This window comes from Phaseolus vulgaris, chromosome 11 (assembly GCF_000499845.2).
Source record: "Phaseolus vulgaris cultivar G19833 chromosome 11, P. vulgaris v2.0, whole genome shotgun sequence".
In the NCBI taxonomy this organism is placed as follows: domain Eukaryota; kingdom Viridiplantae; phylum Streptophyta; class Magnoliopsida; order Fabales; family Fabaceae; genus Phaseolus; species Phaseolus vulgaris.
Window position 1 is genome coordinate 10,127,286 of NC_023749.2, and position 13,288 is coordinate 10,140,573.

The 13,288-nt window shown below is 33.9% G+C and overlaps 2 protein-coding genes across 2 annotated transcripts; both read right to left on the bottom strand.

Annotated features, from left to right (window-relative positions):
• Nucleotides 1–484: 484 nt before the first annotated feature.
• Nucleotides 485–9,203, bottom strand: LOC137818035 (serine/threonine-protein kinase Nek5-like). The gene is made up of 14 exons (XM_068621259.1): nt 8,112–9,203; nt 7,917–7,983; nt 7,731–7,796; nt 7,541–7,587; nt 7,393–7,438; nt 7,228–7,308; nt 7,096–7,138; nt 6,960–7,009; nt 6,022–6,103; nt 5,901–5,950; nt 5,299–5,372; nt 4,765–4,816; nt 4,028–4,672; nt 485–3,926 (listed from the first exon to the last, which is right to left on the bottom strand). Exons 1-14 carry the CDS (start codon nt 8,207–8,209, stop codon nt 2,223–2,225), a joined length of 3,105 nt encoding a protein of 1,034 aa, XP_068477360.1. The 5' UTR covers nt 8,210–9,203; the 3' UTR covers nt 485–2,222.
• LOC137833968 (uncharacterized) lies at nt 716–1,225 on the bottom strand. Its single transcript, XM_068642041.1, has one exon. It carries the CDS (start codon nt 1,223–1,225, stop codon nt 716–718), a length of 510 nt encoding a protein of 169 aa, XP_068498142.1.
• Nucleotides 9,204–13,288: the final 4,085 nt, after the last annotated feature.

The following is a 13,288-nucleotide window of genomic DNA, read 5'->3' on the forward strand; positions in this document are numbered from 1 at the left end:
CTATTGTGATGGTTTTAAAAATATATATAATAAAAAAGTTATAATTAAATTATATAAAAAATTATTAGAATAATAATACTTTTGATTTTCAAGCAAATATAGGAAAAAAAAGTTCAATATATATATATGCGTTCCCTCCAGTTTGGGTTCTAGTTTTCAGGAAGATACGTTTGACCTTTTCTCTGCATTTTGGATGTTTTTTTCTTTAATTTTATGAAAAAATGAACACGAAATATAATTTTATTTCACTTTTTAAGTATTCCACTAAATATCTGAGTAATAAAAAGTCAAATATTGCAAAATTGATTTTTAATAAAAAGTTGATACAATAATCTCCATTATTCCTCTGACGAGATCTGTGGTCCCACGTTCTTCTATTTCCCAACTAGTAAGAGTCTCTTTTGGTTATATTGGACGGTCTTTTACCAAAGTAACCCTTTTCTTACTTCTCCAATGAAATACGTTGGAATTCATACTGCTAATGTTTGACAGTAGAACAAACACACTTTAACACATGACATTAACTTTCTTCACTGCATAACATGTATCAAGAACAGTAGTAATCTTGGTCGAGTAAAACAAGACATGAATCATCTATAAATTTTGAAGTTGTTCTCTCCTATAATCTTGGTTAATACTACTGTTTTTCTATAAACAAAAAGTAAATGTTAAAAAGAGTGAATATAAAACATTCGACAAGAATCTATCTTCCTAATCATGCTCTCCCTGCAGCATTCTTTGTGGAGCAGTTCTTCCCAATACCCAAAAGCTTGCCAGTGTCTTTTGTTTGAGAGTGGAACTCCACATCCAGATCCTCACAAGAAACATCCAATATCTTATCCTTGCTTGGCCATATTCCAGCTTCGAATCTAACCTTAACCTTCAAAACCACCTTGAAGTTCACCACCCCTTTGTTCAAATCCTCACGCAGAACCTGAGGCACCACCTTGTGTTGGTCCCTCACTTCAAAGTCAACCTTCACACTCATGTTCGTCAACTTCTCCAGGAACACGCGTTGTTGCTGCCGTTGCACTGCAGCCTCCGAGAGCAACTGATCGTAAAGCCGCAAGCAGACAAAATGGAGAAGCACCACTTGGGTTTTGATCTTGTTTGGGTTTGTTATGGTTAGGCCAACCTCGTACCTTCCTAGTACTTGGGATTCTGAGAGGGCGAAGTTGGTCACAGAAAGTGATGTCACTCTAAAACCAGGATCATGTGGGTGCATGACAAGCCATGCTATGCTGATAACAACCATAAAAAAAACAAAGATGATAACCAACAAAAGTGTTATTTTGCGGTAAAAACGGTTGTCACCGCACCTTGTCATGTGGGTGTTGGTCGCAACCATTGGTTGGTTTGGATTTTTTTGGCTTCTGACACAAATACTCTCTACGAGACTTAAACCTGTTTAGTTCAAGTACGATCACTATGGACAGCGAATCTATTTTTTTCGGTATTTAAAGTAGTTTGCAGATATCAAGATTTGAACTCGAGATAACTGATACAACTATATATATAAATTGATCTGTTCCCAGTGGTTTGGTTTGGATTTTGGAAGAAGGGTTTGTCTTATCATAATGCTAACTGGTAGTATTGTCATGAAATAGAAGGAAAACAATACGAAGAATGAAAACACACATAAAAGGCCACATATTTAAGCTGTAGTAAAGCGCGTGAGGAAGGTTCCAGGATGCTTCTAGGAAATGAGGGAACCTAGGAAACCACGCTGCAATGAGGTAACTACACGAAAACTAACGTAGGATTTTACGATAACATTCCTATTTGTGTCTAGAATATAATATGAAGAGTATTTATCATCCTGGTTGAAAATTACAGTGTTGACAAAACATTGCTATCTGATTGTTAATTGTGGTATGCTTTTTCTGTTTGTGGTTGATTGCGTAATTATTTTTTTCTGTTTTCTTGGCTAGCTCCATTTAATCATAGAATGTCTTGGATATACATTAATAAGTAACAACTATGTGGGGGCACAAAATGTCCATGCTATTTAATAGTAAGGAATGTTATTAATTTGTATGGTCACTATTTACAATAGCATAAAAGCACTGAAAGAATTACAATGATGAAAAAAGGGACAAAGACAATTTGTTCTCTTGTGGATTCAAGAGGTACTTGAATAGCTATGAACTAACCTTAAGAACAAATTTTAAACGTAAAATACAAGCCAATTTATCACATAAGAATTCACTAATTGAGATACCTTATGAAGAGCGTCCTCCACTTTCCTCAGACATCATTCCTTTGAGACTCTTGGCTAACCAAATGGCTGTCTCCCTTGGGGAGACCTTATCTTTCCCAAAGGGCTTCAGAACAACTTGAAGTTCCTCCAATCTGTTTTGCTGCAGCAACTCTGCAGACAACTCCAAGAGCTCTTCAAGTGCCTCTGCTCTCTGTCTGAAAGATTTCACATCCAATGTTTCCTTTGCTGGTAGTTTCTCTTCATTCACAGGAGTGTTACTTTTACTGAGCTCAGTAGATTCAGGTTCTGACACTAGAGGAGGAGGGTTACTCACATCTTGTTCCTTAAGACCAGGATGATCAGAATTGCTTGATTTCATGCTGGAAGAATCGGAGAAACTTGAAGATTTAAGGATGGGAGGAGTGTTTAAGTTTTTCATTTCCAACTGATCAGATTTCAAGCTTGGAACATCAGAGCAACTTGAAGATTTGAGTGTCAAAGGTGACGTTATGTTCCTCATTTCTAAATCATCCCTCACAACATTGATAAATTTACCAACATCTACATTTTGAACTCCCATCTCTACCGATTCCTTTACTGGCTGATCGCTGCCAACACGGTAACTACTATGGCGTATGACATGGATAACTTCGTCAAAGGCTGGAGGAAGATGACCAGTATCAGGCCTTTCTGGTGGATTCTGCAGCACAGTTCCTTTCTCTTGCAAAACTTTCTGGTTTGATAATTTAGTAGGGGTAACCAGAGGAACCGTTTCAACCACAGGTGACAGTCGCTCCCTCACAGTGAATTTGTCATCACCAGGGGACTTACATCCAGGTGCTGGCTGAACAAATAGATCAGGTTCACTTTCTGGACTAACTTCTACATGAGCAGACTTTTCTCCAGAACTTGTGGGTGCGCGTTGGGTATTCTTGGCCAAAGGCATTTCCTTGGTAATATCTTGAAAATCTTTGATTTCTTTGGTGGCTCCAGCAGAGGGATCAACAGATCCATTATCACAGCCGGATGTAGTAGACATAGTTGTCTGGGATTTAAGAAGACCACCTTCTGAAGCAAGTGTTACCTCAGAATCTTCAACATGGTGATCTAGACTTAAACTGGAATTCACTTTCTCATTACTACTTATAGTATTGTGAAAATTCATGGCAATCTCACAGGAATCTTTAGGAACATTTTCAACCATCTTACAATGTGCACAAGTTGTCGGCGGGCTGCTGTCAGGACATGATTCCACACCTACAATGTGGCTTACATTCACATGTACAGGAAGCATCTGCTCTCTCATGTCAATAAAAGTTGTAGCATCATCAGCAAGTTCACCTCGGATAGAAACTGAAGATGAAGCAGAATTGCTGCTGTCTGTTTGCATTCCTTTGGAACTTCTTTCAAAAACCTTCTGAGGCTCTTTGGTAACCTGTCTCGAAAAATTTGGTACATTGTCTTTGGCCAGCTGACACGGGCTCATCTCATGTTCCTGAACTATTTTATCTGTGCCTAGCTTTCCAGTATCATTTGGTGCATTTGGAACATCAATTCCAGCCAGCCTCATTCTTCCCGAAAATGAAGGTCTTCTAAGTAAGCTTGGGGGAGTTCTTTGTCTTGGCTTGGGAGGAACTACATCTCCATCTACTTGTTTGACAACTGCAGGTGGCGGAGTCAAATCATGTCTAGCTTTAAGTTTTGGTGAGGCTTCTACCATCAGAAACTGCCAGCACAAAGTAATCAAATGCAAGAAATAAATCTCAATGTCATGAGGAAATCTTTAGAAAGAGCTGAGAACATAGATAATTTAAAAATGCTGATTACCTGTTGCTTTGAATGATGTGACCCCTGAATTTTTTTTGCAGAGTCAGGGGTTGCCCGTGCAAGTGAAATAGTTGGTGACTCTAACATAGGTTTCACAATAGGAACAATAAAATTAGGCTTAGGCAATTTAGACAGTGTCTCGGTACTTATTTTCTGTGTTGTTGATACACCACCAGGCTTTATGCGATTGCCTCTCATAGGAGAAGTAGCTTCTCTAGCCTTTCCTTCTTTCAAGGCCATCATTATATTTCTAATTGTTTTTGGCTGCTTAGATTCAACATGAGAATGGTGTGCATTATGAGATGGTTTCATCACCTCTTGCTCACCTGTTTTGGTATTGCCATTGGCATTACCAGGGCCATTTTCTTCCTCTGAAACATCATCATCGATAGATGTTTGATCCATCTCAGTGGCTTTGTTATCACACTTCGGTAATGCCGCTGTTGCAAAGTTTTTCTCATTTGACATCAAACTATCTTTATCACTGTTGGAACTATTACTGTTTTGACTTTCAGCCATGTTTTTTCGAGGATAGTTGACAGTAGAAATTGATTTTTCAGGAGAACAGGTTGATGGAGGTCTGAAAGCTGGACGGTATTGATCCACATAAGGCTGTAAATAAGGGTGCTTAAGCACCTCAGATGCCTGTAAAAATATGAAGTGAGAATATTTAGGAAAAGCAATGATAGAAAACCATTTCCACATTAGAAATGAATTTGATCTCAAGAGAGACTTACTGTTGGCCGATGTTCAGGATTTTTTCTTAGCATGCCCTTTATCAGTGTTTTCCTGAGGTAATAATAGTCAACAACTAAGACGCTTAGCAGAGAGAAAAATAAGACGTTGCACTGGTAAGCAAAAAAATCATCTTTCTCATAAACTGCTACAAGTTAGCTTTAAACTTTCCCTAACTCCGATGCAATCCTTCAGATTTCCCAAACAATGATCTATTAGGTCCTTTCTATATGCATAGTACAAACAACTTAAGATGCACGATTTCACTAGCAATGTGTTTTTTCTTTTTTTCATTTTAAGTGGCTCAGGAAAACTAACAGTTCATATTCAACCAAGATTATAGAAAAACTAAAGGAATTAATGGCTCATGAGAATAAAACAAAGTTGGAGTTGCACAACAAAAAAATCCTATGGCCTAAATCACAACAAATGCGTGCATACTAGAAAGTAGAAACTATATATTTTGTAGACCTGATTTCATCAGAAAGGGTAGTGACAAAAGAATATTAATCTTACACAAGTAGAAAGAAACTTACAAGGAAGGGGAATAACATGGAGGCAAAGGGCCAATGGAAGAACGGTTTATCTTGCTTATCAATCCTGCCATATCCTGAAACATGGTTTACCATGCCCTTGTTAAAACCCAAGAAATAAACCATGGTGAGTTACCTCCATATACATAAATATCTAGTGTGAAGAATCACATGAAACATATTCCCCTGACAAGCAAACGTCACCTAGCCACTCTAGTTAACAAAGTTCAAGAAAAATATTAGGAAACTATTTGTTGAGTAGTATTATTCCACTGAACAAACAGCAGTAAAAATAGTTTACAAAACAAGCTTAAATTTAGAACACTGGTACATATACGGGGATAACGAAATTAAAATATAGACCACAATGGCGATCTGGTAGGTGTAGCTTGATTTGACCTACTTGGCCTCCGTCACTCGATATCATATTACTTGTAACAATTGTTCCGTCTGACCTCCACTAGACAATTGTGGCAACCCACAAGAGAAATGAAATATTATGTTCATATCTGACATGAGGGTATTGCATTAAATGACCTCACTAAAGTTACATCCTACCTATACCTATACCTAATTTAAAGTAAAAAAATCAGAAGAAATCTTACAAAAGCTTTAAAAGCAGGGCGATGAGCAGCCATCTCGTATATACAACACCCTGGACAAGAAAAATGCCTTTTAGCCCCAGCAAAACCAAATCTGCAAGTTTTGGATACTTAAAATACATACCTAGTGACCAAATATCAGATTTGAATCCATATGGTATATCAGCAAGCAGTTCAGGACACATGTAATTAGGAGTTCCTACCACCTGCACAGTTACAACAGCTATTAATTCCATATGTGGTGACTATGCATTTGTATATAAATGTAACGCTAATCATATGGATTAAATAATTGGTACTAATGTCATATTTTATAACTTTAGAAGTAAAACATCATAAAAATGTAAATTTGCCCACACAAAAAGATGAGAAACAATAAACAAGTTCACAATCACATGATCCTGTGGCTGAATCAGCCCAAATTCTAGAAAAAGAAGTTGTCCTCGTATCAACAAGAGCAATAAATGTTGGTCTTATCTATGAAATTTCAAGCAAGCAAGCTAATTCAAATTGCCCAAACAACACTCAATTCCTATTTCCACTCTTTTCTTTTATCTAAAAAAATTTATAAAGGAGCTGCCAAATATGGAAGGGTATGGGACTGAAAACATATGTTTTGCAAGAAGCAAATATTAATACATTGTTGTCCCACTTTTTTGTAGAAACAAATTTAACAGCGGGATAATTTTAACTAAACATAGTTGAGATGATATTACTAGTCCTAGCATGGCCAATAGAGGAAAACCCAGTAGCAATTAATACTGAAGCCTCTGGTTCTCAAACAGATATAGGAAACAAAAGTTAGGATATGTCCAAAACAACTACTTATGACTATATGTGAAATAACATTGATGTCTTCTTAGTATTTCTCAATGTGTGCACAAAAGACCTAGAAAGAATACAATTTAAAAACGAGAAACTCTTAAGCTGTAACCCAGAAGAATGCAAGAGTGCTATGGAAACTTGATAGAAAAATGTTTAGCATGAACCCTTAGATCTTTTTAAGCAAATAATTTGGATTGAAAGAAGACAAAGAAAAAATCAACATCATTTTAAACATACCGAGGAAGCCAAATCATCTGCTTTTAGTGTCTTGGCAAGGCCAAAATCCCCTATTTGTCAGGAAAATACACAACAAATTCAGATGAGAAGTCAACTATCCATCTCCAATATAATCAAAGATGGTAGGTTAACTCACCTAGGCGAACATCCTGATCCTTGGTAAGAAAGATGTTGGAACACTGTCGGCAGAGTCAACAAAATCAGACTTAATACATTTTAAATCAAGGACAAGAATCATAGACCAATAGTTTGTTTCATATAAGCATACCTTCAGGTCACGATGCAAAACAAAATTTGAATGCAGGTATTCCACTGCCAACAGTAATTGAGTGAACCATTTGCAGAGTTTCTGAGAAATTTCGACAACATTCAATGTAAGCCATGGGAAAAGAATACATGCATAAACACACATTCAACTGTGGGACAAGAATACCTCCTCAGGAAAGTAAGCACCATTTAATTTTTTCATCAATTCAGCCCTGTCCCATATTTGAAGAGAAAATAAGCATAAACTATCAAATATAATAACAAGTATAATAAAATTTTTAAGAGATTGAGCATGGGTAGTATGATATGCTCACATGTCTCCACCTTCACAATATCCAGTGACAATGCAGACATAGCAGCCCTGCACAAGAAATAGAATGTGCTTAGAATAGAAGTAAACAGTCACAATTCTCACACTTCCAGTTTACAACAGAGTACAATACTGTAATTAGCTGAAAGAAATTAAAACTATGAATACAGAAAGACTTAAAGGGTCTCTCTCACCTTCTCAACCCATGCCTCCTTGAATTCCACAATGTAAGGATGCTGGATTCGAGCAATAAGAGCCATCTACAATTCTCGACAAGCAACAACAGTCAAATCTCTTCCATAAAAAAAAAAGCAGATTCCAGGTAATATGAACTGTGAAGCAAATCAACAAGCAGGGAAACACACAAAAACCCAACTCACTTCTTGATGAGCAGATCTTCTGCATCGTTCAGTCTGTCTTGCAAGCCTGATTTTTTTCAACACATATCTACAACCCAATAAAACGAAGCTTCAGTCATGAAACTTATTATGAACCTACCCAATACCCATCAAAGAATATCTCAAGAACAAATAGACATAACCCCATCAATGAAATGCTAAAGTTGTGACTATTACTTCTTCTTCTCAGCCTTGTGGTGAACAAGAATAGCAGCTCCAAATGCTCCTCGACCGATCTGCTCCATGATCTCATACTGATCCATCCGAGACTCCATTGCTCTCGATCCACCAACACACAATTCCTCAAACCCCAAAACAACACAAATAAAATGAAGAAAACCAACAAAAACCAATAACTAGCAACCAATCGCACGCGACAACATTCCTCACTTTCCGCATGAAATCATTTCCAAAGCCTCAAGTACTCATATAGTCCTAGCCACTGTTCTTCTGCACCCAGTGTTGCAATAAACTTGCTGTACATTGCTTCCTCAATAGATTAGAACCGTATGCAACCCAAACACCGTGTGCGTTTCTTCTCGTCTTTCTCTACACTCTGCTATAGGGTCATTCCATTGACCCTCTTTAGTCCCATGACAACAACACCAACGGGCATTAATAGCATACCCATGATGCTTTTTCATAGAATTTGAAAAGAAGATGATTGAAAGTCTCCACCTTTGTTCCCAAGTTGAAGGAAAAAAACAAAGTACAACACAAACACACACACACAACCTGTCTCTAACTATGTCATAACTGAATTGAAAACTTTGAAGACACTCACACCCACTCTCTCTCTAACTGTCACAAATTGAATTGAAGAGTTTGAAGAGAGAGAAGAGGGTGCTTATGGGTGTGCTTGGTTATTCGCCGACAGACACAGCTGGTCTACCTGGTTCCAAGCTTTCAATTTTTGTTCGTTTATTTCTACTGAACTTTTTATAATTCTAACTTATTTTATTTGTTTATTTCAATGTTTGCATCTTCTTCTTCCTTCAAAATTCAGTGTCCATTAATGGATGTAGAAAAGGGTGTCACCTTCGTGGGTGAAATGCCCTCAGTTATCCATTGCCATAACAAGACACATTTCAAACATCACCAACGGTTTCATGTTTCAAGTTCTAATGTTTGTGTCATAATTTGGATTTCAAATCCACCAAGTTAACCACATAATTTTGGAACTATAATTAATGAAAATTGTGATTTGCGAACGGAAATAAAGAGAAATTTATTAATTTATTTGCACTATTCTTTGATTATAAATGGTTGAATATGGTTGATGATTAATTCTATTCTTGTTATATATCTAGCACTATGATAGTAAGTAATCTTTAACCCTTTCTAATTTGGTGGAATGTTGTTTTGGTAAAGAATTTGAGTTTTAAGAACTATTTAATTTCTACTGTGTAATAACAGAACTACTATTTAACTAAAATAAAATTGAAGAGAAGAAACAGTTGAATAACTGAACATTTATATTCACCATAAAAAGCATCCCTTCACAGATCTAATCTTTATGGGAAAGTGGACAGGTTGATGTCTTTATTTAACTGAAAAAGAAAACATGACACACACAAATTTTATGTGTTCTAAGAATTTAGTGCTTTTCAACATTACCTTTTAACAAAAGGACAGATGAAAGTGAACAAAAAGAAAGAACTCATATGAATTATGAAAAAAAAAATGTTGGTCTAGAGTGAAAGTGACTGTACGAAGCAGTATAATATGTCATTTGTTATGGTGGACACTTTGGTTTGTCAATACTATTAATTATTGGGGATTGTTAAAGAATTATTTCTTCCCATAATGATGATACTCATAATAATATAATAATAAAGTAAAATATATGAATATAGAATAAACCTCTCATAGTCACTTACATTAATGAAATTTAATTTTTACAAGAGAAGAGAAGCATCAAGTTACCATAAATTTTTTTTACTGCTTCACTCACATTTTGTTTAATCAATTACCTTGGTTTTTCAATAATTTGCATGATAAAGAGAGACATCAATATGTATTGAGTAGGTTTAGTATTGGGTGGGAAAGAGTTTATTTAATTATTTGAATGAAAGAGTCTTATAAGAGGATTTCACTAGTTTAATTTAAATTATTTTAATGAAAAGTTGAAGAGAGATGGATGATAAGAAAGCTTGACAACAAAGATTATGGGAAGAATCTCAATAATTAATTATGCATCACACATAATTGATTATATAGATTAAGATGTACATAGTATTGTATAGGAAAATTATATGATTAATTATAAGTTCTTTTCCTATCCTATTCTCCAAACAATGAATATGACAATATTGCAAATAATCATTTAGTAGGGTAACCACTTTATGGAATATCATAATACACTCATTAACAATGTAGTATAAGCAAAATTTTGAGCATTCTCCACAAAGTCTCTTCTTTTAACAAGGTAAAGTAATATGAGATAGAAGAACACACTGCTTGTTGTATAAGAAAACTCATCATTTTTCTTCTTTTTCTCTTATTTCTAATAAAAAAATATACATACAATTTTACTAAAAAAATTAAATAAAAATTAATTTTAAAAAATAATCATTAAATTAGATAATATCTTCAAAGTTAAAAAAATTATTAATATAAAAAAATAATTATTATTATTAATAAATATTTTTTAAATTAGTATTTAATTAGTTACAACCTTATAATCTAATTAGTTGATAACTAATTAAATACCAATTTAAAATTTATTTATTAATACAAATTATTTTATATATTAATAATTTTTTAATATTTAAAATAATATTTAATTTAATTAATATACTATAATGACTAATTATTTTTTATCTATTAAATTATTATCTAATTAATGATTTTTTTTAAGTATTTTTTTTAATTTTCTTATCTCTTTTCATTCTCTTTCACCTAATTCAAAAACCACATTTTTTCACTCTAATTTTCTTCCTTTTATTTATTTTTACTATCTCACTTCTTCTCTTACCATCCAATAATTGATCTTAAAGGACAGCACAAAATCCTCCTTCTATTATCCTTTGAAATAAATTATTTCAATAGTAATAAAATGTTATCCAAATTCTCTTTCTTTTTAATAAAAAATGAGAATGTTCTCATATTTAAGCCACAACAATATTTCATCTATATTTCATCTGTCTTTAAAGTAATTTGTAAATGTAAAATTCTTAACACAATATAACTTACTAGAAATATTCCATCTTTGACATAACGTGATTGTGCTCCATTAATTTTATAGCTTACGGTAAGACATTATATAAGGTCATTAAACTAACATGATAATGAATATAATTAACAACCTCACCATGTTAGCTTATAAAAAAATTTGTTTTGTTTATAAATTATTATTTTAATTATTGCTATTACTTTAATAACGTAAGTTAAATGTTTTATTCTTGGTCTTAAATTATTACTTTTTAAATAAAATTGGTGCAATTACATGCTATGCTACTATAATTTCTTAATTAATATGAGTTGTTTTTTTTACTAATACTCTTTTCGCTCACCTACCTTGTAGGAAAGAGTAATGTATATCTTCAATATTTAATGGACTCACTGTTAAAAAAAATTAATATTTTATGAGATTTTTCATGCGAATTTTAAGAAATGAACTTTGTTTTAGAATTTTTCTATGATCATCGTAAAATCTCACATATTTTTTATAGAAAATGTCTTACTAAGTATAAAGGTTTAGTAATTATTATTAGTTTGCTACAAAATATTTTTACACGTCATCATAATTTCAAAACCAGGCATAGTAATATTTTATTGATTTACAATTAATTAGGAAAAAAATGTAAAAATAGGACTATTAAATGTGAGAACAAATTACGTGTGCGTAATTTATGTTCTTTTTAGTATAATAACATATAAAAAAAATATAAACGGCTAGTTGTTAAGTTGTAGGTTTTATTTTCTCTATTCCTGATTATAGGTCTTATCTAATTTACCTTGGTTTTATTTATTTTTTAAATTACCTGTAATATTAAGTTACTTCTAAATAGTATATTATAGTGTAAAATGAAAAATAACAATACTAGATAAAATAGTTATAACTCAACCTCTAATTTATGAATTTGAACATTTTTACATTTTTTTTATCAACAAAGAATAAATAAAATAAAATGAGACATTTCAGGGGGTGTCTCAACCTTTATACAAAACTCCAAAAACAAGTTTCCTAGTACCCTACCAACTAGGGATCTGACAAACATTTCACTACAGATCAAAGATAAAATTCCAGACAAGATATAGAAACCCAACAAATACAGTTACCTCACCTCACCAAAGAGGTCACACCCTCAATCAAGGACATACATCCAACAACTAAATACATCCAACAACTAAACAAAGTCTTTGGCATCAGGCTGAAGTACCATACCCAAGTGTCAAACTCAACAAACCAATACAAGACATAACATCCAACAACTAATCCATATCTTTGTAGCAGGCTAAGTTGTACCAAATACCCAAGTGCTAACATCAACAAACCAATCCTACGAGGAGGATGCATAAGCCAGAGATACCCTGCAAAAAGCACTTAACAGTTTCCCAATCTGGCCACACCAGTAACCAAAAAATGCCACATATCCATTTTCCACAGCTCAAACATCATAAAGATTCCAACACCAAACCGATAAGCATACATAAAAAACACTTCCTTTATCGCAGTTCAGAACAAAATCATTAGTCCGACCCTGCCAAATAGAAATGACCAAGACAACCTGCACAAACACACAATACCTTCAAAACCTCAATCCAACCTTACCAGATAGGAGTTACCGATGAGACCTGCACAAACCACACCACAACTACCAAGACTGGAAACAACCGTTAGTTAAATAATGCAAGGAATCAATCTTTCAAATACCTCATACAACAAAGAGGTTTTCCAAACACCAGTATGAGTAAGAGAAAGCAGTCAATCTTTATGAGATGAATAAAAACGATTTATTCCCAATCTTGTTTTATTTTCATGAATTTAAGGAGAGATGAAATAAAAGGATATATTAAGAAAAAATATGTCACTTAGTCCAAGCCCAGGTATAGGTTAAATAGAAGGAGTAAAGCATAACCCTAGACATCATTGGGGAACCAAAGGAAGGAACCCTAAAGGAGGCATCCGTCAAGGAGAAAAACTCTGGATCTTCTTTTCTTCCTGTCCATGCTTGTAATAGCCACCATGAGTGACTAATTTTTTCTTTTGGAATTTGGAGTAATTTATTCAAACTCTCTCATGTATTGAGATGATACTTATCTATAATATTAAGTTTTTATTGGTATTATCATTTTATTCTCAAAGCTTGAAATTATTCATGATTTTGATCCTTAGATTTGTAGAAAGT